The sequence below is a fragment of the Theropithecus gelada genome, chromosome 10 (assembly GCF_003255815.1).
Source record: "Theropithecus gelada isolate Dixy chromosome 10, Tgel_1.0, whole genome shotgun sequence".
Taxonomy (NCBI): Eukaryota; Metazoa; Chordata; class Mammalia; order Primates; family Cercopithecidae; genus Theropithecus; species Theropithecus gelada.
Window position 1 is genome coordinate 73,805,177 of NC_037678.1, and position 27,356 is coordinate 73,832,532.

The 27,356-nt window shown below is 43.6% G+C and overlaps 1 protein-coding gene and 1 long non-coding RNA gene across 5 annotated transcripts; one reads left to right on the plus strand and one right to left on the minus strand.

Moving 5' to 3' along the window:
• Positions 1–3,041: 3,041 nt before the first annotated feature.
• On the minus strand, positions 3,042–25,634 carry ZNF343 (zinc finger protein 343). 4 transcript variants are annotated; one of them, XM_025400322.1, is made up of 7 exons: positions 25,472–25,634; positions 23,444–23,530; positions 15,632–15,897; positions 15,388–15,446; positions 14,571–14,697; positions 8,169–8,291; positions 3,042–5,865 (listed from the first exon to the last, which is right to left on the minus strand). In XM_025400322.1, the coding sequence occupies exons 3-7, from the start codon at positions 15,747–15,749 to the stop codon at positions 4,373–4,375; spliced, it is 1,920 nt and encodes a 639-aa protein (XP_025256107.1). In that variant the 5' UTR covers positions 15,750–15,897; positions 23,444–23,530; positions 25,472–25,634; the 3' UTR covers positions 3,042–4,372. The 4 variants fall into 4 exon arrangements, with proteins under 4 accessions (XP_025256107.1, XP_025256106.1, XP_025256108.1 ...); XM_025400321.1 differs by having other exon boundaries at positions 3,042–5,868; XM_025400323.1 differs by lacking the exon at positions 8,169–8,291 and having other exon boundaries at positions 3,042–5,868; positions 25,553–25,634.
• LOC112633576 lies at positions 21,098–22,470 on the plus strand. The gene is made up of 2 exons (XR_003121548.1): positions 21,098–21,471; positions 21,786–22,470. It is a non-coding gene; the product is annotated as an uncharacterized LOC112633576 (long non-coding RNA).
• Positions 25,635–27,356: the final 1,722 nt, after the last annotated feature.

Sequence of the window (27,356 nt, forward strand, 5' to 3'; positions counted from 1 at the left end):
GCCTGACCTCAGGTGATCCACCTGCTTCGGCCTCCCAAAGTGCTGGGATTGAGCCCAGCACTTTGGGAGTTTTGGATTTGAGCCCAGCACCAGGTATGAGCCACCACGCCTGGCCAGCCTACTTTGGATATATGAGAAATATATGCACAGATATTTTGAAATTAGGTTAGATTGCATGTATACATTATTTCACCTTTAATCTGAATTACTTTACCTAATTTCACAGCTGGGTGCTGTCAGATTGTCTGCCATCTTGAAAGTCCCTTCAACCCAAATCCTTTCTGTGGACTCATCACACAAGGTACCACCTTATGACTATTCCAGGTAGTCATATTTCTGTAAGTTTTTTGATCAGATTTCATTGTTTCTGCTCATTGCGATTACTGGGTCAAATGTTTCCAAACTAAAATTGATCTTTTTTTTTTTTCGCCAAAGAGACAAGGTCTGACTATTTTGTCCAGGCTGGTCTCAAACTCCTGGGCTCAAGTGATCCTCCCATAATGGCCTCCCAAAATGCTGCGATTACAGGCATGAGCTACCATGCCTGGCAATCCACTACCAATTTTTCAGAAAACTCAGCAAAAATCAATATGAAAAAAAAAATTCTAAAACTAAAAGTGAGGAAGAATGATGGTGGGTTCTGAACTCAAGATCATGGTTTGAAGAAATGGGTAGGACATTTGGATAGCTAAATTAAAAGGCCAAAAAGAGGTGCACCTCAAGACTTCTTGGAGTGAGGCTTAAATGGTGAGGCCAGGAAGGATGCAGGTAGCAATTTGACTTTAGTTTGAGTCCCCCAGTTCTCTAAAGTACCCCCCACCCCACCCAATCTGGGCTTGGTCCCCTCATTAGTAGGACTTGTTTGGATGCTGCAGGCATTTGAACACCCATCTCATGTTGGAAATAAGCTGATACATAAAGACTGAACTCTTCTTTCTTAGGCACCAAAGCCATAGTCCTAGAGTGGAGAATCTGTACCTCTCTTTCATCTGAGAGAAACTCTAGTACATTTCAATTCCGTTTCCTGCTGGGATGGAGTAGAAAGGTCCTGATAGTGACCCTTCCTAGAAACAAAGGAGGGGAGTGAGCATACCCTGGGGAAGCCCCTTCCAGGGCTGGAAAGATGACATCTTTGCCCCTCTCCCTTTGCTGGGCTAGGGGGAGCAGTCCTTTCCCTGGGCCATGTCTGAGGTCGCTACAGGTTATGGGGGATTTCAGTAAAAATCAATAATAATTCTGCATCATTTTTTTTCTTTCCACTCCTTTTTTCAAAGGTAAGAGCTGGTTTTCTTGTTTGTTTTTTCTTTCCCAGCAGTAGGAGGAATGTTGGGATTGTCTGGAATTGGGAGGGCCTACCCTTCATTCTTCAAAATCCTAGAGACTATATACCTGCATATACTTTTCCCTCAGTGGCCTCCAATTCTGATCAGAAGTTGGTGTTATAGGGGTAGTTCTGGCAAAGGGTGGGGGCCCACACTCCCAGACATGCACATCCTTTTCCCCCATCAGACCTGACTCTAAGGAGCCATTGGAAAATTGATGCTCTGGTGTGAATGTCTCCTCCAAAATTCATGTTGAAATTCAATTGCCATTATGATGAGATTTGTGGATGGGACCTTTAAGAGGTGTTTAGGTTATGAGGGCTCAGCCCTCACAAATAGATTAATACCAATATCACAAGAGTGGATTAGTTATCTTGGAGTAGGTTCCTGATAAAAAGGGTAATTCCAGCCCCCTTTTTCTCTCTGTCTCACATACTCGCTTGCTCTACTGTCTTCACCATGGGATGATGCAGCATAAAGGCCCCCACTGGATGCTGGCACCATGCTCTTGGACTTCCCAGCCTCTAGAACCACGAACCAAATAAATTTGTGTACATTATAAATCACTCAGTCTGTGACATTCTGTTATAACAGCAAACAGATTAAGACCGCTAACCTCATGCCTGGGGCAGGCAAGTGGGGAGAGGCCTTGGAGCCAGTAATTCTTTCTTTTTTTATCCTCTCCTTGAATGAGGTGTCCAAAACACTTCGTGCTGCTTCTGATTTTCCAAGCCTGATATGCATTTTATGGATCTTGCAAACTCCAGTTGGGCAAACAAATTTGCTAGAGCCTAGGAAGGCCCTCTCCAGTGAATAGTTATTGACCCAAGACAGAGAATCAGAGCCAGAGCATGCGAAGTTTATTCAAAAGTCTGGGCAATTTGGGCTCTGAGGGAGGAAGATTAAAAAAGGGTGTGGGTAAAAGATCCTTGGCCTGAAAAACAATGGACAGAGTATGACTAGGTTGTCTCAGACCAGTTATTAGAGGGATGATGTGTGGGTATCATTAGCAGGACTGGGCCCTAGAATTAGAGGGCCAAGGGGACATGGTATCGGAGCTATGTTTAGGAGTCTTTACATCTATTATTGTTGATCTGACATGGGGAGGAGCTAAGAGGCCCAAAGCAATGACTCATGACTCAAGAACAGTGTGGGCATGGTTAAAGGACCTGCCCCTGCAATCTAGAAGGCTGCGGGGGGGATGTGGTTAAAGGGTCTCTAGAACTGGAGGACTGAGCAGATCATTAAGGACTGCAAAACTTCAGTGGAGTAGAGAAGTATTCAGCAAAGACACCTGCAGAAAAAAAGAAAAAGAGACAGGGCGAGGTGGGGAGAGAAAGAGAAAGACACAAAGAGAGAAAGAGAATACCTAGGGAAGGAAGCTTTCACAGAAGCTGAAGAAAGTGACCAGTCTGGAGAAGAGGCAACCCAGCCCCTGGAGACCTGGAAAATCCCCTCCCTGCAACTGGCCTGTCTCTAGAACCTAATCACTCCTCCACATGAAAAGGATCAGATTCTCCAAAAAATCTATTAGATTGATTCTCAAGGGTTGAATTCATGCAGGAAACCCTGACTGTGAATTTGAATTCCTTGCACCTTTCCGGTCAGCTGAGTGGCCAAGCCACACAGCCTGAACTTACTAAAGAAATTTTGAACTAAAACAAAGGGATAAGAAAACATGGGAAAGAACTGGTATATGAAAATAAAACGAGTTGATCATTTTTTGATTACTTAAATAAAGCCTACTTTTTTATTCCGATTCCAAGAAGTAGAAAAGAATGCTTATTTAACAGTTACTGCCATCTTCGCTCACATTCAGAGTACATGGGGGAGTCAAGACATCTCCTGAAAACCCCTCAGAGGTGAGTGAGGTAGTGACTTGGGGTAAAGACTCTGTCTTCCTAAGTCAGTTGAGGAGCGACATCGGGATGAAGCTCCACCCACAAGCCCTGCACACACAGGTCTTCTCCCTGAGTGTGTCCTCCTTTAGTACAAGATGAGGTTGAACTTATTGCTAGTGTGTTTCACATTTTCCCTCCCCACCCATGTAAAGCTTGTCCCAAAAAAGCTGTTCTTTGCTGAGGTGTGCCTTTTTACTAAGTCCTTGTCCATTCTCCCGACATGTGCAGAATTTCTATTCTATATACTCTGGGGCTTATTGAGGGGTGACTTGTGGCTGAAGCCTTATCTACACCCCTTATATACCTAATGTGTCTTAGAATCAATTCTCTGGAGAGACAATGAGATGGAAAATTAAGGATTCATTGGGGAGTGAGGGCAGGACTGGGCAGAGGAAGAGCTGATGTGCAACGTGTCTGCAACCCAGTGATCCTTCAGTTTGATGGGGATCTCTGGATCTGGAATGACCTTCTGGAATTGTCCGCATTGAGTCAAGGGTTGGGGCCAGAAGCTATCCCTGCAAAGAGGCATAGCCCCTGTGGTGTGTGCAGTTCCCTGTGGCTGAGAGCGAGTTCCGGAGTGGAATGCATCACTGCCAGCAGCAACGCTGTTCTCTCAAGCAGCCGGGGTGTTAGCCATGAAAAGGTCATCTGGGCAGAGCTCCACAGTGTCCCCACATGCAGAGTCTCCCTGTGGTGTGTGATCACAAAAGCTTTGCCCATACATCCTGCAAACAAAGACCTCCTTCCGGAGGGCCACCTTGTGCCTGACTGTCCATTCTTTTGCTGATGCTCACCAACACTCCCCAGACAAGGGTGCCCTCCCCTGAGGCGGTCATTGGATGTTTGGTAAATGTTTGATTATTGCTAAAGCCTTCCCACAGTCCCTACACATAAACTTCTCTCCTAAGTGTGTCTTCTTGTGCATGCTGAAGGCTGACTGATGGCTACAGTTGCCCATACTGTATACTCATAAGGCTCCTCTCCTGAACGTGTCCCTCCCATGCCTGATAAAGGTCGACACATCTCTGGAACTTCACTCACAATCTGCATACACAGGGTCTACTTCCCATGTGTGTCTCTGGGGTAACATGAGGCTTGACTGAGGACTCAGGTCTTGTTCACAACCCCTGCATACACAGGTTTCTCCCGTCAGTGTGTCCTCTGGTGTCTGACGAGATTTGACTTATGACTAAAGCCTCGCCCACACTCCCTACAAACATAATGCTTCTCCCCTGAGTGTATCCTCTGGTGGACAAGGAGGAGTGATTTCCGGCTAAAGCCTCGGCCACACTCACTGCACACGTAAGGCTTCTCTCCTGAGTGTGTCCTCTCATGTACAATGAGGGTTGACTTGTCACAAAAGCCTCGCCCACATTCCCTGCAAATATAAGGCTTCTCATTTGAGTGTGTCCTCTGGTGTCTGATGAGATTTGACTTCTGGCTAAAACCTCTCCTACACTCCCTGCAGACATAATGCTTCTCCCCTGAGTGTGTCCTCTGGTGGACAAGGAGGAGTGATGTCCGACTAAAGCCTCGGCCACACTCACCACACACATAAGGCTTCTCTCCAGAGTGCGTCCGCTCGTGTATGATGAGGGTTGACTTGTCGCAAAAGCCTCTCCCACACTCCCTGCAAACATAAGGCTTCTCATCCAAGTGTGTCCTCTGGTGTTTGATGAGATCTGAGTTCTGGCTAAAGCCTCGCCCACACTCCCTGCAAACATAAGGCTTCTCCCCTGAGTGTATCCTCTGGTGTTTTCTGAGGGTTGACTTGTCACAAAAGCCTCGTCCACACTCCAGGCACACATAGGGTTTCTCACCAGAGTGTGTCCTCTGGTGTCTGATGAAGGATGACTTCTCACTAAAGCCTCGCCCACAGTCACTGCAAACATAGGGCTTCTCTTCTGAGTGAGTCCACTGATGTCTCTTGAGGATGGAATTATTTCTAAAGCTTTGCCCACACTCCCTGCACAAGTAAGGCTTCTCTTCTGAATGTGTTTTCTGGTGTCTGCTGAGGTTGGACTTCTGGCTAAAACCTCGCCCGCACTCACTGCACACATAAGGCTTCTCCATCGAGTGTGTACGATGGTGTCTGATGAGGGCTGATCTATCTTTAAAGCTTCGCCCACAATCACTGCAAATGTAGGGCTTCTTCCCTAAGAGGGTTCTCGGGTTTGTAATAAAGTTTGATTCCAGGCTACGGTCCGGTTCACACTCTCTACAGTTGATTGCTCCAAATCTCAAGGTTTCTGATTCCTTCAAGCCTTTATCTGGCTGCACAGGGTTTGGTCTTTGGGCTGAGCTGGGCTCTATTTCCACCACCATGTTGCCTTTTCTAGGACTTGCTGACTGTCTTTGGAGTGGGCTGGGGAATGCCCTTGAGGTTTCTCTCTCCTCTGTCCTTGGAGACCAGGGTTTGGAGCCACCTCCTCTTTCCTGACCTTCTGCATTTTCATACCAACAGCTTAGATGGGAATACTGCTGCCTCTGCTGTTTCCAATGCCTTGGGCTAGAATTCCCTGGATGGAAGTGATTTTCTGCACATAAGCCCAGGAAGATCTGAAGTACATGCTGGCTGAGGAATTGCTGACAGGAGAAGGCCAGAAGGCAGGAGGAACAAGGGTAGATTTCTGGCTTTGGTTCTGCTGAAGAATGAAAGTTTTCAGTTAGAGTAGCCATAAGTAGGGCTGCTGAGTTGTTCTGCCTTGTCTTAGGACAGAGAATGTTTTACTGCCATACCTGTAATTGATAATATAAGTACAACACAATTTGCTTCTGAGCAATGATTCCTTTACATTCCATCACATTTTCTATTGAGATCCAGAAAATCCACACCAAAAATATCTTGAGAAACCAGGAACCTCTCAAGTGAGTATTCTGCTCTGTAAACAACTTCAATTATAGTTAGCCTTCTCCTAAGCCACAGACATTCACGTTGATATATACTGTCCACAACTCTTTGTTCTGCTTGGAGATAGTGGTCTCTATGACACATGTGGAAATCCCCTTATGACTTTTCTTATTATATAAAAAAGGGTCTCATAGACATAAAAAGTCCCTCAGTCTGGTGGGCTTCCGAATGTAGGAGAAAGTGTATGGAATACTGGTTAAAGAAATTATTGTATATAAAACAAATATAAATTTCAGGCTGCCCACCTGTAAACAAAGACTTATTAGAAAATGTCAAAGTATTAGGTTCTCTACTAAGTATTATGAATTCAACAATGAACAAGACAGACATGGTCTATGATTTTAGGATTCTGGCACCAAGCCAAAACAACAAAATCTGCCTTTCTTTCCACTTTTCATAAATCAGTAAAAAGAAAAACTTTTCATTTACAGCAGCACCTGCCTACAAAATATCAAAACCAGATGTTGCATTTCATCACAACAGGATCTATCCAATTGATGCTGAGAAATGACCACGTACTTGGCCCCAGACCCTACTGGGCCTAATTGAAGACTTCTGCCTAACTAAGGAACACTGGAATCTTTATAATCAACTGTATCTGTCCCTAAAAACTCATCCTATCCTATCTAGAATGCTAGTTTTCAAACCTTATTTAGCATAACCATCATGAAACTGCTCCCTAAGAGTAAAAACCTTTTATTTTTTCCCCTTCACCAAACTATACAGTGAATTTCTTCACTGCTGTGTCTCCTTGCCTGTTAAGTAAATGATTTGTGCCATTTGATTTTTTGACCTTTTGTGGTCTTTTAGTTTTTGACAATGTGTTTTCCCTTTGGTTGCTTTGACAGGGCACTCACCAGTGCTGGAACTGCTGGACTGCCAGAGGAACATAGCTGTGTGTAGACTGCTCCGTAGGTGCTCAAAGCTGCTTCTGGCAGCCTTGCCATGGGTGAGGCTCTCAGCAGCCGTCAGGCTCTGCTTGCTGTCACTGAGCACTCCCTGGGTTTATTTGGTTTACTTGGATTCTCAAAGTAACTCATTATTTGCTTCTATTTCTGGCCAGTCATCTCTTATAAGACTTGTGGTCATTCTGGTATTTTGTGACATGAACTTTTTGTCTTGATATTTTGACTGTGATTTGCTGCCATCTTTTTGGCTTATCTAGAAGCATACCAGGTCATTCAGACTACAGTCTGAATATATATATGGCAGTGACGTAACACCCCACATCACTGAGAAGTATTTCAGTAGGAGAAGAAATCTCATTTGTGTCTATTTTGTGTTAAACACTGGAACAAAAAGCTCCTTACACTTAACACCCTGTTAAAGGGACCCCGTGTATACTCATTAGGATTCTAATCCCTACGCCTTACTAGCAAAGTGTCATCATTTCACTAATTTAGATTTACTGAGGCCATTTTGAGGAACTCTGTTTTCTATCATGCCCCTTTGCTGTATAATAATTCAGTATATATATCTTTTTTTTTTTTTTTTTGAGACGGAGTCTCGCTCTCTCTCCCAGTCTGGAGTGCAGTGGCCGGATCTCAGCTCACTGCAAGCTCTGCCTCTCAGGTTCACACCATTCTCCTGCCTCAGCCTCCTGAGTAGCTGGGACTACAGGCGCCCACCACCACGCCCGGCTAATTTTTTGTATTTTTAGTAGAGACAGGGTTTCACCGTGTTAGCCAGGATGGTCTCAATCTCCTGACCTCGTGATCTACCCACCTCGGCCTCCCAAAGTGCTGGGATTACAGGTGTGAGCCACCGCACCTGGCCAATAATTCAGTATGTAGTTCTAAAGAACTATATAGTTGAGAGATCTGGCTTGCATCATCAATATATTTACTCATTTGCTTAATCTTAGAATGCAAGGAATAAGGCCAGGTGCAGTGGCTCACGCCTGTAATCCCAGCACTTTGGGAGGCTGAGGCAGGCAGATCACCTGAGGTCGGGAGTTCCAGAACAGCCTGACCAACATGGAGAAACCCCATCTCTACTAAAGATACAAAATTAGCCAGGTGTGGTGGCATATGCCTGTAATCCCAGCTACTTGGGAGGCTGAGGCAGGAGAATCTCTTGAACCCAGGAGGCAGAGGTTGTGGTGAGCCGAGATCGCACCATTGCACTCTAGCCTGGGCAACAAAAGCGAAATTCTGTCTTTAAAAAAAAAAAAAAAAAAAATGCAAGGAATATAGTTTCAGAATTGTTGACCCACATCCTTACAAAACACAATATACAAAATATAGTCCATATGGCTCAAGATTTGTATGCAGTTCTTCTTTGTCAATAGAGAAGGAGTTGGCCAATTTTTTCTGAAAAGAACCAAAGAGTAAATATTTTAGGCTTTGTAGGTGACGTGGTCTCTATCATACTGCTTAACTCTGCCATTGTATAACAAACGCAGCCATAAATAATTCATTGTTCCAAAAAAACTTTATTTACAAAAACAGGCAGTGAGACAGATTTGGCCTGTAGGCCCTAGTTTGCCAATCCTCATTTTCCTATGGAGTATGGGCAAAGCTCTCTGTTAAATGGGTTGTTTTCCCCTGTTACCTGTGGTCGTGTTATTATTTTGGAACAGTTAGGTAGATTTGTTTCTCTTGGTATTCCATTTTAGGGATTTTCCCTCTCTTTGTTGATTTAATTCCTTTCTTTGAGTATTTAAACACTAATATGCTCCAAAAGTGCAAAACTATTCAGAAAGGACATGCCTCTCCTTTCCATAGCCTTCCAGCCAAATTCCAATATAACCTCACAGCTAACCAATCTCATTAGTTCCTGGTTTATTAACCCTGTATTACTTTGTGGGGGGGCGGGGGGGGGAAGAAGAAGAAATAGATATGCATATGCTCATAATTTCTCACTTTTAAAAATACTCTTTGCACTTGGCTCTTTTCACCTAATATATCCTAGAATTTACTCCCTGTCAGTTCAGAGGAGCTCTTCCGCATTTTGGAAGGATGTATCATAACTTCTTCAACCAATTTACTACATAAGGGCAATTAGGTTACTCTAATATTTTATAAAGAAACAATGCTATAATGAATAACCTTGTGCAAGTGTACTATCTTTGAAGATGAATCTTCAGGGTGAATTCCTATAGGTAGGATTGCCAGGTCAAAGCATATGCATATATAGTTTTGTTACATGTTGCCAAATTTCCCTCCACAATAGCTGTAGCATTTCTGCATTGCCATCTGCAGTGTATAATGTTGCCTATATCCCTCAGCTCTGCCAAGTGTTCTGTCAACCTTTCGAAATGCTGCCAATGATAAGAATGGTGTGTAGTTTTAATTTGCATTAATCTAATTAGAAGTGAAATTGAACACCTTTTCAAACATTTAAGGGACAATGTTATATTTTATTTTGTGAACTGTCTATTCAGGTATTTTGCCTATTTTCTTCCTATCTGGTTTTAGGGTTCTTCTCTTTGAATTTTAAGATTCATTCTATATTATGGAAAATAACTCTTTATATGTGATATACTGTATGTGGCAAATATTTCCTGGAAATTTGTCCTTTCTTTTGACTTTGCTTACAGTGTCAAACTTATCACTCTTCTCCTCTAGGCATCTAGGTTTTTAGTCAAATTTAGAAAACCTTTTACTATGTCCAGGTGATAGAATATTTACCCCCATTCTATCCTAGTATGTTTACGGTTTAATTTTTTACATTTAGATCTAGTCGTTTGGGATTTTTCTTGTATATGGTGTGTGGTATATGGTCCAATGTTATATTTTTCCAGATGGATATCTAGTTGCCCAACCCCATTTATTAAAACGTCCATCTTTGCTCCAGGGATTTGAGATGCCACCTTCATCACATACCAAAGTTCCATAAGTACTTGGGTTGACTTGCTGACTTGCTCCCTGATTCCACTGGTCTATTTGTCTAGTCATGGGCCAGCACCACAATGTTTTCTTTCTTTATTTTCTGCTTGCAGCTTCAACTCAAAGGACACATTTTAATTCTAAAGGTTTTGTAGCATACGTTAGTGTCTGATAAGGATAGTACCCTGTTATGGCTTTTATTTTTCAGTGTATTCTTGGCTATTTTTCCACCTTTATTTTTCCATGTGAATTTTGCAAAAGAATTTCACTTTTTTTATTGGGACATGTTAACTTTTTGAATTACCTTAGGGATAACTGACAACCTGATTTTAATCTATAAAAATATCTTTTGAGGTCAGGCATTGTGGCTCACACCTGTAATCCCAGCACTTCGGGACGCCCATGCAGGTGGATCACTTTAGACCAGGAGCTCAAGACCAGCCTGGGCAACATGGCAAAACCCTGTCTCTACTAAAAATACAAACAATTAGCTGGCATTGTGGCATGCACCTGTAGTCCCAGATACTAGGAAGGTTGAGGTGGGAGAATCACCTAAGCCCAGGAAGTTGAGGCTGCAGTGAGCTATGATCATGCCACTGTACTCCAGCCTGGATGACAGACGTGAGACCCTGTCTCAAAATATATATAATTTCTTTTAATCAAAGAAATTTTAACACAGATTTGGTATTAGATGATACCATTAACTTTGTTGAATGTAGTAATGGTATTGTGGTTATATAAGAATCCATTTTCACTTTTTAGAGAAATGTGGCATATTTAAGGGTGTCATGATATTTAGAATTAACTTTGAAATAATTTGGCCAGAAAGGGAGAAGCGAATGATAATGCAAGCGGGCAATGTGTTAGTAACTATTAAGTCTAGGTAATTCGTGTTCCTCCTTGACCTATCAGCCCTACAAACACTTATTTCTTTTTTTTTTTTTTTTTTTTTTTGAGATGGAGTCTCGCTGTCGCCCAGGCTGGAGTGCAGTGGTGCGATCTCAGGTCACTGCAAGCTCCGCCTCCCAGGTTCACGCCATTCTCCTGCCTCAGCCTCCCGAGTAGCTGGGACTACAGGCACCCGCCACCTTGCCTGGCTAGTTTTTTGTATTTTTTAGTAGAGACGGGGTTTCACCATGTTAGCCAGGATGGTCTCGATCTCCTGACCTTGTGATCCGCCCGTCTCGGCCTCCCAAAGTGCTGGGATTACAGGCTTGAGCCACCGCGCCCGACCACGAACACTTATTTCTAAGATTCAGCCTAAGCTACCCTCTTGCAGCAAACGGTATTTTGGTCACAATATCTGCTGTTCCTCCCCACTGAGCCCATCTCTGAAGAAGGATTATCTTTCCCACCACAGTGACATCAGACTTAGCTGTGGGATTTGCTTTGGCCAATGAAGGTTAGCGGAAAGTCAGTGCACTTTCAAACAAGTTTTAAGAGCCACGATGTGGTCCCATCATTGCTCTTTTTCCCTATACCTTGAGAACCCCACGATCCAGACAGAAACTGCTCCTTTTGCTTGGATCCCAGAACCAAGAGAGTTGAACCACACCTGAAGTAACCAAGAGGTAATGTAAGTGAGAAATGAACATTGGCTATTATAAGTACTGGGGTTATCACAGTATTATCTGGTCTAAGCTTATTAAATTATCTCCCCTGTGAAGGCTTTAAAGATTATTTCAGAAAGAACTGGCCCATTTATTTCTAACAATGCCCTTGAAGAAAAGACATTAACATGAATATGTGAAGAAAGAGAAAAAAACAGATTTGGGCTGAGCAACATGGCTCACACCCGTAATCCCAGCACTCTGGGAGGCCAGGGGGGGTGGATTGCTTAAGCCTAGGAGTTTGAGACCAGCCTGGGCAACGTGGCAAAACTCTGTCTGAAAAAAAAGAAATAAAATAAAATAAAATAAGGAAAGAAAAGGAAAAGGGAAAGGGGAAAAAGGGAAAAAAGGGGAAAGGAGAAAGAGAAAAGAAAGAAAGAAAGAGAAAGAGACTGGTTTAGGAGGAAAAATGGTATGCTCTCAAGTTTTTATAACTTTAAGAATAAACTTGTAGTTGCAGGCAAGGAGAAATATGGGGATGAAGCACAGGTGAGACAGCGGTAGATAATGGGTTCGTTATAATATGTGATGGGGAAAATCGTTAAAGTTCACAAATTGTTAAAGGGTATAAATATAAACACGGAAAAGGAGTATGTGACACTAACTCCTGTGGACCCCTGCAGTCCAAAGAAAAGAAAAAGAAGAAAGAGAATAGCCCAAAAGAGAGACGTAAGAGGCTGGAAACTGTGGAACATTATGGTGTCAAGCAAGACAAAGCAAACAATTTCAAGGAATGCAATTGGGATCCAGGTTTTCAATATCAAGATTCATTTGAACTAGGTCATTTGTTTGTTTGTTGTTTTATGGGTTTTTTGTTTGTTTGTTTGTTTGTTTGAGATGGAGTTTTGCGCTTGTTCCCCAGGCTGGAGTGCAATGACATGATCTCGGCTCACTGCAACCTCCACCTCCTGGGTTCAAGTGAATCTCCTGCCTCAGCCTCCTGAGTAGCTGGGATTACAAGTGCCTGCCACCACACTTGGCTATGAACCAGGCCATTTTTAACATTTTCCTCTGAATCAGTTATATGTATTAACAGTGGGAGAGAAAACAGTATGACCAGAGAAAAATAAAAACAAAACCTAGTTGGACTAAGTAGCTAAGACCAAATCAAAACACACTAAACCATTCACAAAAATTATCAATCTTTTTTTTTTAAAAGAAAAACACAGCCCACACAGAACCAGTCCGAAATGGATGAATCTATACTGATTTAGATGGAGCCAGGTCAGATGGGAGCTAGTTCAAACCAGAGGGAATCAGATCAAAACACATCAAAGAAGATGAAAATGGAATAAGGTAAATCTGATTAAATCATATCAGGGAAACAGCCGTGCCATTTGGAGCAAACTCCTGAAGAAACTCCTCCCTGAAACTGGTTTGTGTCTCGAAAAATGTGATTCTTCTCTACATGTTGTATCTAGAAATATAGGAATATCTAGAACAGTAAGCTCCAGTATAGCAGCCACTGGCCATGTGTTTACTGAACACTTGAAACGTGGCTAATCTGAACTAAGATGTGCTCTAAGTGTAAAATACAACCAGGTTTTGAACACAGGACAAAAAAAATAAGTAAAATACCTAATTAATAAGTTTTTAGGTTAATTTCATGTTAAAATGATATTTTAATATATTGGGTTAAATAATATATATATTCTTAAAGTTGATTTCACCTGTAGTTACACTTGTAAAAATGTGGTTACTAGGAAATTTTAAATTACCTATGTGGCTCACATTATATTTCTACTAGACAGCACTGATCTAGAACAAGGAGTGGAAAATGACTGCCCACAAGCTAAATCCAGTCCTCTGTTTTTGTATCACCTACAAGCTAAGAATGGTTTTTACATTTTTAAGTGGCTAGAAAAAAGTAAAAAGAGTAGTCATATTTCATGATACATAAACATAATATTAAATTCAAACTTCAGTGTCTATAAAGAAAGTTTTATTGGAACATATCCACGCTCATTCGTTTGCGTATTGTTTATGGCTGCAACTCAATGGCAAGTTAAGGGTTGTTACAGAGGCCTTATCACCTGCAAAAACAGTTATTGTTTGGCCCTTTACAGAAAAAGTTGGCCAATCCCTCATCTAGAGTTATGTTGCAATTGATATTTATCAACCCAGATTTAAATAATTTTTTTATTTTTATTTTTTATTTTTTCAGACTGAGTTTCACTCTGTCACCAGGCTGGAGTGCAATGGCACAATCTCAGCTCACTGCAACCTCCGACTCCCTGGTTCAAGCGATTCTCCTGCCCCAGCCTCCCAAGTAGCTGAGATTACAGGCACATGCCACCACACTCAGCTAATTTTTGTATTTTTAGTAGAGACGGAGTTTCACCATGTTGGCCAGGATGGTCTCGATCTCCTGACCTCGTTTAGGTTTGCAAACAAACGAAAAAGAAAAAAACATGGTTTATGAAACCCCCAAACCACAATAAACTTGACTCTTAATTTTAACTTACATCACAGAGCTGCATCTCTCCCTACTCTCCCCCTTGCAAACCATGCCCCCAGCCTCACTGGCCTCCTTGCAGCTTCATGTATTGGGCAGGTACATCCCTTCATTAAGGTCTGCGTGTCAGTAATTCCCTCCACCTGAAATGCTCTTACCCTAGATACCTACAATTCTAACCGCCTCACCACATTATGTCTTTAGCCAAATATTACTACTTCAGTGATTTCAAATACCCAGTTTTAAAATTCAGCCAGTCACCCTATCACACCCAATACCCCTTTATCCTGCCTTATATCATTATTTTTTACTAAGTTGCACTTATCACCTTTTAACATACCGTATTATAATATCCCTGTATATGAAGCTTTTGGTTTGTTGTCTGTCTCCTTATACTAGAAAGTAAGCCCCATGGAGGCAGGGATTACGATTTTGTTTACTAATGTGTTGTAAATATCTAGAACATTTTTTTGTGGTACATAGTAGGTGATCAATAAATCGCTACTGAATTAATGAAGGAAAGGAAAGAACACAGCCTCACCCAATGAGAGAAGATTCCTATAATTCTCCAGCATCACTTCTTTGTATAGATTCCTCTGCTCTGGACTCAGTCTCTTCCATTCTGCTTCTGTGAAGATCACAGCCACATCCCTGAATGTAACTGGTACCTACAAACAACCAGTAAATTAATGTATAGCAAGCCACCATCAATCTTCCCTGTGTGTGGAGCACAGTTGGTGACCCTGGAGAGCCTGGATATGCAAGTTGATGTAATTCATCAGAATATATGGTTCTCCCTATGAAGAAGTTCTGAACACTACTGTGTGCCTAGTTTTCTGTTAAAATCTGTGAGGAGCATAACTGAGCACAGAACACATTCTAGGCCCTTGACATGTATGATTTCATTGGAGAAATGATTTGTGAATTACTTTGTAAACCTCAGGCTGTGTTTAGGACAGTGACCTTGAGAATTCATAATGAAGGAATTCAGAGATAAAACAGCAGAGAATGGGCTGCAGAAGGAACAAAAGCATCACAGACTTAGGGCTTGTGCTGGGCAGCAGGCAGTGGTAAAGATTTAGAAAGAATGGAAGAAAACTTTGATTACAGAGAAAAATGGGAGTGAACAGATGGGGTCTGGAATGAGCATTTCTTAAAAGCTCAGGTTACTAAATGGGATCTATAAAATCCCTGTCTTTGCTATGTGCTTTAACAACTTTTTTCAAGAAAGCCTAATGCTTCACTCATCTACCCAGATGTTGACCGCCTTTTCCCTTCCCAAGAAAGAGAATATATATCTGTTCTCTGGGAAATGAGCCAGCACTTCAGAGGAAAAAAAAAATGTAATCCCAACTCACCACTATTTGGGCCTTTCCCTCCTTTTCCTGGGGCCAGTCAGTATCATTAGAAGGCAAGCCTAGTGAAAGAAAAAGAAGCTATGGGAAACCAGAGCCCCCGCCCCCCAGGCTCCCTGAGCAGCTCTTTTGAGCCTTAGGATGAAGGAAGGAGTCACTTTACTCAGAGGTGACCTCTGAAGCATTTTCAGGTGAACCTGGAGACTTGGCTCCCTCTTCATCTTTCTGGCCCCTCAACAATTCTCACCTTTCGCTTTATGATTTTGGATCAATTTCTTCATGGTCTCTACATTTTCCCCATTCTTTGAAAGCAAAATCTCTTCCCAGTATTGATCTCCCAGTGCTGAAGGATGAGGCAACATCATGGCCCCAGAGTCAGCCCAGTGTGAGCCTTGAAATTCTGCCAGAGGTCCAGGTAGATGTTATTTCATCTCAAGATGGAGTTCTGCTGCCTGTGGTGACTTCTACCAACCTTAATTGTAAAAGCTCATCTTGTTTCCATGCAGCCAGGACCTGTGGGATGAAGAAGCAATTTGCTATTGCTGGGGCTTTTATTGTGGGCCCTAGGCTTATGCCTCTTCAACAGGGATCCTGTTCTCTCACACCCTCCTCATTGAACAAACATAGAGTCTCCATCTACAAGGGTTCCCTGGATTTTCTACCTTCATTCACTCTACCTTCATTTCTAGGCCCTCATGCTTATGTTCTGCCACTCTCCCTTAGCTCTCAAATCTTACTTCTTCTGCCTCTGTACCTCAGATTCAAACTCTATGTTTCAGATCAGTCTCTGCTACTACCTGAAGCCTGAGTCAGAGAGAAGACAGAATATAACATAATGCCTATGGAGAAAGAGCCTCTGACTGTTTCCTGCAGACCAATCAAGGCGTGCAGAACTCAGCTTCTGATTCCCCTGCCCCAACCCCAGGTTCCATCTATATTCAGTTACTTATGTCTTGGATGGGCACAGTGGCTCACACCTGTAATCTCAGTACTCTGGGAGGCCAAGGCAAGCTAATTGCTTAAGCTCAGGGGCTCAAGACCAGTCTGGGCAACATAGCGAAATGCCATCTCTACAAAAAATACAAAAATTAGCTGGGCATGATGGTGTGTGCCTGTAGCCCTAGCTACTCAGCAGGCTAAGGTGGGAGGATCACCTGAGCTCAGGGAGTCAAGGCTGCAGTGAGCTGAGATCGTGCCACTGCACTCTAGCCTGGGCGACAGGAGTAAGACCCTATCTCAAAAAAAGGAAAAAAAAAAAGATCCCTATGTCCCTGGTATTCTGAGGAGTTTAGGAGATCAAGTCAGTCCTTCTTACTTAAGGCAGAGCTCCAGGTCTCACAATTACTCTAAAGTAATAACCTCCTAGCTTCCATTTCTATGCATGTCTACCACATGACCTTACCAGAGATGTGCATTTGTGTATCCTGATGGGCCCAAATCAAAGTCCTACACTGATGTGGTCCCAGAGAAGGCAGGTGGTATTAGGAGTTACGCCACCTTCAGTAGCTCCTCAGACACTGTCCAGGATTTCAGCAAAAATGACTACAGGCCTATTGTTGCCTAGTACCCTTCTGAGACTAGCTGGGGTCTCTAAGCAGCTCTTGTAATTCATCCCTCAACACCATAGGCAGAGATGACCACTCCGTCTTCTGTCCAACCTGGGCATCATACCATATTGCAATTTCTCTATTTACATGACTGTCTTGACTAAACTGTGAAGCTTCTTGTAAGATGAAATGAATCTCAGTCTTTTTGCTAATCTACTTTTAGTGATTAGGATAAAAGAGGCCTTTGTGGTAGATTTTATCATCATTCCCAATTATTTGTTACCCTATAAAAAGATGGTACTTCCCTGTCCCAGACATCAGGCTTGACCTTGTAACTTGCCTTGGAAAATGAATGTGAGTGAAAGCAACGATGCCGTTTCTAAGCATTGCATAATTCCACCATTTCTCTTGTTCTGAGAACAGCATGTCCCCAAAGGGACTGTGGTTCTATTGTAAAAGGTCATGGTACAAAGCTAAAGCCAACCTATAATACCTGCAGTACAACGTAGCTGAAGCTGACAAAACCTTTCTCCTAGTAACACTAGTATCTGTAGCTAACATTTATAAAGCAAGATCTTTAAGTGCAGACTTTTTTTTTTTTTTTTTTGAGACAGAGTCTCGCTCTGTTGCCCAGGCTGGAGTGCAGTGCCGCGATCTCGGCTCACTGCAACCTCTGCTTCCTGGGTTCAAGTGATTCTTTTGCCTCAGCCTCCCAAGAACCTGGGATTACAGGTGCCTGCCACCATGCCTGGCTAATTTTTGAATTTTTAGTAGAGACAGGGTTTCACCATGTTGGCCAGGCTGGTCTTGAACTCCTGACCTCGTGATCTGCCTGCCTTGGCCTCCCAAAGCACTGGGATTATAAGCATGAGCCACCATGCCTGGTTACTAAGTACAGATTTCCGGTAATCTTCACAACACAGCCAAGAGGTGGATGCCGCTATTCTTTCCATCTCACAGAGGAGGAAACTGGGGCACCAAGAGGTTGGTTTATTTGTCTTTAAGTTTACACAGCTACCAAATGTGTTCTAGGCACAGCCACAAATCTTAGCACGTTGAAGGCCCAATCAATAGTGGGGACTAGGGCTGGGTGAGAATGGGTTTATGGGCTTGCGTCCTTGTAGTAGCATGTTTCACTCTCCATCCCCAAGTGTGTGCCACTCCTTATAGGTATACACCCTATCACATTGAACTCAGGAGTGACCATGTGACTTGATTTGCCAGTGAGCTATGAGCAGAATTGTCTCTTTGGGTAGAATCTAGTGATGGACACTAGAAAGTCACAGTTTTCACACTATTTATACTGGAGCTTTGGAATGGCTTCAGAATGCTGGAGAATGCTGGAACCCTATAAGTGAAAAGTCAGCTAAGCTACAAACGACTGTCTATAGTTATCATTTTGCCATTGTTTGTTTTTTCTAGGAATCCGAGAACACCCCACATAGCTCCCAGACCATGTTTCCTCCTGCCTGCTGGACATCTCACTTCAGCAAACACTTACTGAACATCTGCTACAAGCTAGGCACTGGGATGAGCTTTGCAGATATCAGGGAAATATGACAGCGCCCTGTCACGGAGAGCCCAGCTGAGGTGTGCAGCGCCGTGAGCAGGGCAGTCCGCAAGCTGTCACATAAACACCTAGTCTCCTTTCCTTCTCTTCCTAACCTGCTACTCCTTCTTTCCTCAGCTTCTTCACTTCCAAGACTCCCAGTTCCATCACCACACTTGACCTCTGGGTCATCACTGACTCTATGCCTCCCTGCCACGCCTAACCAATTACAAAGGCCTGTAGATTCTGTCCACCTCAGAGCTGCCTCCCATCACCCCACACCAGCTGGGAAGCTCAGACAACAGCAACAGCCTCCTGACAGAGGTCTCTGCAGATCTCCCCCACACCCCGATACTCCTTATCCATGCCTCCCACAGCTGGCTCTACGTGCTGCTGATTGAGCTATTCAATCGTTCCATAATTACTAGTGCCCACTGTGTGCTAAGGACTGTTCCAACATTTGGGATACTGCTGCAAATGCAACAGAAAAAATACCAGCCCTCGTGTAGCTGCCATTTTAGTGCAGTAGGGGCAAGGAGATGGATAAAAATAAAATATAGCTCAGAAAAGACACGAGATGTCAGATGGCGATACGCACTGAGGGCACCAGAAGGATCCAGTGGTAGAGACTGGAGGAGTTGCAATTTTAAATTGAGTATTTAAGGAAAGCTTTTTAAAGGTGATTACTTGAGATCTGAACAATGTGAGGGAGTGATTCATGTGGGCTACTGTGTCAACAGAACTATAAGGAAAGAAACCAGCCCATTGAAGGTCCTATGGCAGGAGTGAGCCCTGCTGTTTCAGAAATACGTTCCCTGTGGCAGGAGGGTGTGAGACACTGGTGGCAGTTAAAAGCAGTCAAGGACAGCAGTACCAGGGCACAGGTCATGTGCAGTCTTGAGCATGCTGGTTTTGATGTGGAGGGAAATGAGAAGCCATGGGAGGATTTGGAGCAGAGGAATAACAAGCTTGGATTTACATTTTAAAAGATGTCTCTGGCTGGTAGACTAGGAACAGACAAACGGGACAGGGGACAAGGAGAGAGGCAAGGAAATCCCATAAAGGCTGTTGAAATAATTCAGGTGGGAGAGAATGGTGATTTGGACAAAAGTGGACACAGCGGAGGTGGTGAGTAGCAATCACATCCTGAATTTCTTTACTGTATGTGATTTGCGAGATGAAAAGAAAAATCAAGACAATTCTAAGATTTTTGCCTCGAGCAGTTGGAAGGATAAGACTTACCATCAGCCATGCGCGGTGGTTCATGCCTTTAATCGCAGCACTTTGGGAGGCCAGGACGGGCGGATCACCTGAGGTCGGGAGTTCGAGACCAGCCTGACCAACATGGAGAAACTCCATCTCTACTAAAAATACAAAATTAGCCAGGCATGGTGGCGCATGCCTGTAATCCCAGCTACTCAGGAGCTTGAACCGGGAGGCAGAGGTTGTGGTGAGCCGAGATCGCGCCATTGCACCCCAGCCTGGGCAACAAGAGCAAAACTCCATCTCCAAAAAAATAAAAAGTTGTTTGGTGCTAAAGAAGAGGCTGAGGACAATTTTGCCTGAGAAAATCAAAGCATGCTTTGCAATGGAGTAAATGTGTGACTAAATCAATAGGAGTTCAATTGCCAAGTAGAAAACCACAGAGGAATAAAAGAGTACAGAATGGAATCTATTCCCATACAGCTACAAGGGCACAACTACAAAAGGAGTAACTGGTAGGGACAAGACTGAAAAGGTGAGTTGAGAGATAATTCAGATATTAATCAGATATCAATATTAACAATCACAGTTCATATTTACTAAGTATATACTATGTACCAGGCACTACCTTATAGGAATTATCTGCCAGGCCTTACAGGAATTACCACATTTCTTCCACACAACTCCCTGAGATGGGCACTATTATTTTCCCCATTATACAGATGAGGAGTAGAAGACACAGTGAAATAATGTCTCCAAGGTTACACAGCTAATGTGTGGTAAAGACGGGCTTTGAATCTAGGCAGTCTGTCTCCAGAGCCCACACCCAGGCTGGAGTGCAGTGGTGCGATCTCGGCTTACTGCAACCTCCACTTTCCAGGCTCAAGCCATCCTCCATCTCAGCCTCCTGAGTAGCTGGGACCACAGGTCTGCACCACCATGCCCAGCTTATTTTTCTATTTTTAGTAGAGACGGGGTTTTGTCATGTTGCCCAGGCTGAGTTCAAGCGATCTATCCCTTCAGCCTCCCAAAGTGCTGAATTACAGGCGTGAGCCACCACACGTGGCTTCACACTGTAATTACTGAGTTTGGACAGAGTTGAAGGTAGGTAATAAGAAATGGCCCGCTTGAGTAGGTGAGTGGCATGATCTTTATTTTTTCTTCAGAGGAGCAACTTAAAAGGCAGGGTGGAAGGTGAACTAGTGGTGGAGAAGAGATGAAAATTTGGGTAGCACAGCACTGAGATGAGGGGAAAAGAATAAAGGGGTATGCCAAGGTAGAACTGAGAGGACTCCATCACTAATTAGAAGGATGAGAATTTCAATATCAAAGTTATAAGCTACATAAAAGTTCAATTGTTCAAAAAAATTTACTGGGCTAGCTTTCTATTATAGGTATTGTTAGATTATAACAATATAGGTATTATTAGATTATATTGCTCTGATAAGATTACTTTTTAAAAAGTTTGTACTTTTCTGTAAATTAAAAGAATATGGAGTCATAAAATGGCAAGTGTTTTAGGGTTAGCCTGAAATTGGGCATTGTCATCGATTTCAAAGAAGGTATGAACTAGCAGGCTTAAACAGCCTAATTCTTCTTTGGACTGGTCCTTGGCAGCAGTTCCTTTTCAGACTCAATAAACAGAATTCAGACAGATATAAGTCAAAACAAAACTTTACAAAGCCAAACGTATTATCTTTTGCATTAACCTATTTTTTTCCATCATACACGCTACTAGTATGTGTATTAGCATGATATTCTAACATACATTGCATTAAAAATTAAAAGGTGGCGCCGGGTGCGGTGGCTCAAGCCTGTAATCCCAGCACTTTGGGAGGCCGAGACGGGCGGATCACGAGGTCAGGAGATCGAGACCATCCTGGCTAACATGGTGAAACCCCGTCTCTACTAAAAATACAAAAAAAAAAAATTAGCCGGGTGAGGTGGCGGGCGCCTGTAGTCCCAGCTACTCGGGAGGCTGAGGCAGGAGAATGGCGTGACCCCGGGAGGCGGAGCTTGCAGTGAGCTGAGATCCGGCCACTGCACTCCAGCCTGGGCGACAGAGCCGGACTCCGTCTCAAAAAAAAAAAAAAAATTAAAAGGTGGCAGCTCAGGGTGAGCTCTTCTGTTATTCATTTCTTCCTAAATTTTTAAGGGCTTTTTCTCGGTCAATAGTTTGTACAAACTGGTTAGTTTAACTTCAATATCCATTTCATTAAAGTTGATGGATCGTGATGAGATGCATTTAAGGCAGATAGTGATCAATGTTTTTTTATCTCTTGAACACAAGCTTTGTCTGAATGATGTTCTTTTATCTCTTGAACATAAGCTTTGAATAATAACTACAGGTTTTAAGTGCTGTTACATTAATACTATAACGTATGTGTTAGAAACAAAGGGATATTTCAAAGGTAGATATTTGAAAATTCTCTAGTCTCAATGTATATGTGTATTGAATATACTCTAAAAATAAATGTGCAATTTGCCAGTAGGACAATGCAGTGATTAGCATTAGGTATGTCTCTTTGATATCCTAGCTATGTCCTACTTTCTTCTAAGTGCAATCCTTTCATGTTCACTTGCTGTTTCACCCCATCTACTCTAACTTCATTTGGAAGACTTGTCTAGAGGATAGCATGTATTTTTACCTTTGCAGTGAATTGTATATGCTAATTGTAACCACAGCTATTTTTATGTTAACATAACTCCAAATGTTATATTAAATGTTCTATTATATATCAGCTCTAATCCCTTAAGTAAATTTTAAGAAATAAGTTCTTGTTCAAAAAAAAAAAAAAGAAGGATAAGAATTTCAGAAATAACAAGGTGGCAAGAAAGACTCAGAGCTCCCGTTGGTGACCAGGGGTGGAAGACACAGTCATTAACAGAAATCAGCAACAGGTAAAGAGAAGAGGGAGAGGGAGAATTGGCCTTGCTGAATTCCAGATACTTCTCCCTCTTATACTTCTTACCTGAATTGTTAAGTGTGTACAGTGTGCACTAAGCAATGGCACTTTTTTAGAAGAAATGAGCAGATTTTAAAACAATCTAGAATTAAGACATTAAGGAATTACTGTCGGTTTTGTTGAATGTGGTAATATTATGGTTACATTTTTAACAAACAGTCCTTCTCTGTTGGAAATGCATATGATAGTATTTTTAGGTAAAATTATGTGATGTCTGGGATTTCCTTCCAAATACTCCAGCAGCAAAAACAAGAAAATGAGGGGGCGGGGGGCTCAATGAAACACGGATTATAGAATGTTGGTAACTAAAGAAGTTCTAAATCCTAATTCTACCCAACCCAGTCATATTACACAAGTAAATTTCTTAACCTCTGTAACATGACACTTCTATCAATTCAGAGTTTTGATTCCTAACTTTCAAATTGTTGAGAGTTTAAAATATTATGGAGACCATAAACCCAGTTGCCTGGCAGATAACAGTGGCCCAATAAATGGTAATTACCATCATTTTTTATTTCACAGTAGCTGACAAATCCCTGGGAATCCAGCAGCCAGGATGAAATATGCCTGGGGCAAAGATGGTGGTTACCTCAATGAGAGTACCAGTCTGGGGTAATATTCCCTGTGGAGATCCTTGCCCTTAAAATCGCCCCACTATTGTAGAAAAACAAGCAAGGCCTTGAGCCTCAATTTGGACACTTCAGGGTACAAGATGTCAGATGGGCAAAGGAAATTCAGCCATGGTTTCGAGCAGAAAAGACACTATAGGAATGTGAAAGGTAAGTGGTACCTACCTGAAAGGAGGTTCTCAGGAGCACAGAAGTCCTTCCTTTCTCAAGAGATAGTCCTCTCCCAGCAGGCAGGTATTGGAGAAGGCGAACCTGAGGATGAAACAGGCAGTGTGAATTTCAGGATTGTCTCCTAGCACCCAGATATGGAGGCTAGAAATCCCCAAGTTTAAAATGAGTGGGCCAGCTGGGAGCGGTGGCTCATATCTGTAATCCCAGCACTTTGGGAGGCCAGGGCAGGTAGATTACCTGAGGTCAGAAGTTTGAGACCAGCCTGACCAACATGGAGAAACCCCGTGTCTACTAAAAATACAAAATTAGCCAGGCATGGTCGCGCTTACCTGTAATCCCAGCTACTCGGGAGGCTGAGGCAGGAGAATCGCTTGAACCTGGGAGGCTGAGGTTGTGGTGAGCCGAGATCGCACCACTGCACTCCAGCCTAGGCAACAAGTGTGAAACTGTGTCTCAAAAAAAAAAAAAAAAAAAAATTGAGCAGGCCTCCTCTTCCTTTAACAAGAAAACCTCAGATCTGTCAGAGGAGAGAATAATGTAAAAAGCTTCTAGGGCACAGAGCCACATGGGGACATCAGAATACAGTCTGCCCTGACAAGCTGCTATTACATATTTATCCCTTTAATGCCTATGGGCCTCAAGTTGTAATATTATTAGTAATAGTTAACACTTACTAAACTCTGACTGTATACCAGAGACAATTCCAGGCACCATACAAGTTTTACCTACCCAAAGCTCCATGAGTTACATACCTTCCTCAAATTGACAATGCTAAAAAGTGCCTAGATTTGAAGTCTAGCTGTGGAGCACCACACCCTTAGCCAGCTGGGCCAGTAATGATGTCAGCAGTGACCAATCCCTATGGGGTCTGACAATTCTCAAAGTGTATCCATACATAGGGTTTAGGGGATGTAGATGAAACAGAATTGGCCATGAGTTAACAAATGTTGAATCTGGTGACAGGTCCGTGGCAGTTCACTGAATGGCTCTACTGGGTAGGTTTAAAATTTGCCCTTACGAAAAAATTAAAAATAAAATTAAACGCCTGATATCCAGAACTTGCCATATGCCAGAAGTGATTTGGATTGCCGACCAGAAGGCATCAGAGTTCTCCACCATACCTAACCCTTCACAGCCCCAAACCAGATGTTTGGCCCTAACGTGTGAGGGAAAAGCAGTCCAGGAAAGAAGGAGTCAGCCAGATGGGCCACCCAGATGACGACCAAACCCAGGATCTCTGCCACAAAGCACAGGGGGCACCTTCCACATGACACGCCTTGAGATAACAAGTCCCAGAGAAAAGGCCTGTCCCCATTAAAAAAAAAAAACTACCTAGATGTATGTCAGAGTCCGCTATTATTAGAGGACAAAACCTCCCTCACCTCCCTAAAAACCCCAGGGACTCCAGACCCAAGACACTCGCCCAGACCCTCTCAGGATATTCTGACCACGTCTAGCTCACCTCCACTTCCACCCCTGCAACCCCTAACAAACCAAGGCCCATCAAGCATCAGGGCCTGAGATGGCCTCCCCTAACCACCCTCCTCACCACTTGGGACATATCCAGCCCCACCCAAAACACAGAAAAACTCGGAGATGTAGGACTCAGAACGCTCCCCAGCCAAAAACCACACAGGGATGTGCGGACCTAGCCACGTCCCCATTCCAGCCTTGGGGATGTTGGTCCATTTGGCCCTGGCAGAACTCAACCCCACAGCCCAAATAAACCCCAGGACGCACAACTGGGGCCGCCCTTCCTATTCGAAAACCGGTTGACCCAGAATAATCCCGCCTGGCTCAAGACAGACGTTAGAATTCCAGGTCACTCTCACAAGACAGACGATAGAATTCCAGGTCAATCTCGTCCCCCCAGGGGAAAAAAGGTCCGCAGAGGTCCCGGCAAGCAGGGGCTCACCCCATCGCCCAATCCCAGGGAGCACCGCGAGCCGCGCCCCCTCCTCCAAAAACCAAGTATCTCCAACCCGCATTCCCCTTCGGCCACACTCTACCCTGCGTCCTAACCTACACCCGGCCTTTCCCGAACCTCCTTTCCCCACGAGAGAGGGCATCCTGGGGCCAAGGAGCCGCAGAGGCCGCGCTCACCCGAGCCAGCGGGCCCGGGACCTCGGCCGTCGACCTACGCCAGAACTACAGTTCCCAACATCCTCGCAGGCTTCAGCTCCCATTGGCCGTCACGTAGCCGCTTCTGGGCCATGCAACAGTTAATTTTCCAGGACATTGGCTACTGCAGTGACATCCTCTCCGTCTCTTCTTAAAATACCCATGCTGGGCTGGGCGCTGTGACTCACGCCTGTAATCCCAGCACTTTGGGAGGCCGAGGCGGGCGGATCACGAGGTCAGGAGATCGAGACCATCCTGGCTAAGACGGTGAAACCCCGTCTCTATTAAAAATGCAAAAAAAATAGCAGGGCGTGATGGCAGGCGCCTGTAGTCCCAGCTACTCGGGAGGCTGAGCCAGAATGGCGTGAACCTGGGAGGCGGAGCTTGCAGTGAGCCGAGATCGCGCCACTGCACTCCAGCCTGGGCGACAGAGCGAGACTCCGTCTCAAAAGAAAAAAAAAAAAAAAAAAAAAAAAATGCTGAAAACAGATTCTGGCTCCCGAGTGAAGTCTCTGTCCTCTAGGCCCATTCTGCCAAAAAAAAAAAAAAAAAAGAAGACTACACTGCCCACAAGCCTCTGCGGCAGCTTCGGCAGGCGCTTCCGGAAGCTGGGGTGACCGAGGGAAGTCATTTCTCATTGGCGAATCTAGCCGGAGCAGTGCGCGAACTGTCAGGTGTGCATTGGGTACAGAGTTTCCTGCACCGGACCCACTGAATTCCCTGGGCTGAGGCTCCATAGTATGCGAACTAGCTTGTGTGAGCACTATGTAGATTCGACTTCGTGCTGCCTGTGGGACACAGGCAGGGCAAAACCGCCTTCCAGCGTCTCAGTTGAACCCTTACCCTCAACACCAGTGCACTCCTGTGGGTGGCCTGTAGTCACCTTCCTCTTGTCGAAGTCCTCAGAGTTAGTGACAGACTCTCATCCAGTTTCTGGAGGAGGGAAGCCTCACTCAGGATGGAGTCTGGCTCTGTGGCCTCTTATCTAAGATCCCGATTCAGATCTGTGCTACTGGAGCCGGGCGTGGTGGCGTGCGCCTGTGATTCCTGTAACGCCGAGGGAGGCTGAAGCTGGAGATGGCTTGAGGCCAGGAGTTAAATATATATATTTTAAAAATAATAATATTTTTAAAACTGGGCTACGCTGATACCTTGTGCAACACGGCAATTGGAGTTTTGCAGATCAGACCTTCAGCTCATAGGAGGAGCGTTTAAATCTTAATGGCAAATACAAATTGAATTAAATTTTATTTGTTACTGAAAGGGAAATAAACCTGACCTCCCGCCCTTGGAGTATCTCCGTAAGAAATCTATGTATAAATGCCGCTTTGATATGTACCTGACACTTGAAACGCTGAATAAGCACCGGCCAGCTTTACGAAATAGGAATGTTTCCCCTAAAGGTCTGGTGAGCCATCTCTTTGAAATGTAAACAGTGACGAAGATAGTGCCCTTATCTCCCTGTCACCTTGGGAGTTTAGCTTAGGTGCCTAGCTCCAAACTGGTAACCGCCCGTTTGTCATAGATAAAAGTTTTATTTTTTATTTTTGATAAAGGCAATTAAAAGATGGCTACTCCAATTACCAGGTGAATTTAGGATGAACTGTGAAAAATTGTACAGCAAACAATGTCAAATCCTCTTACAAGGGGGCAAATTACCATTAATTTTGAGGACATGTTTGTAATAGATTGTATCTGCCCAACTAGATAAAAAGTAAGATCTCTTTCTGTCTGGCATCTGATTAGCAGATTGTATATGATGTGCTTCCCAGTCCAGTTCAATATT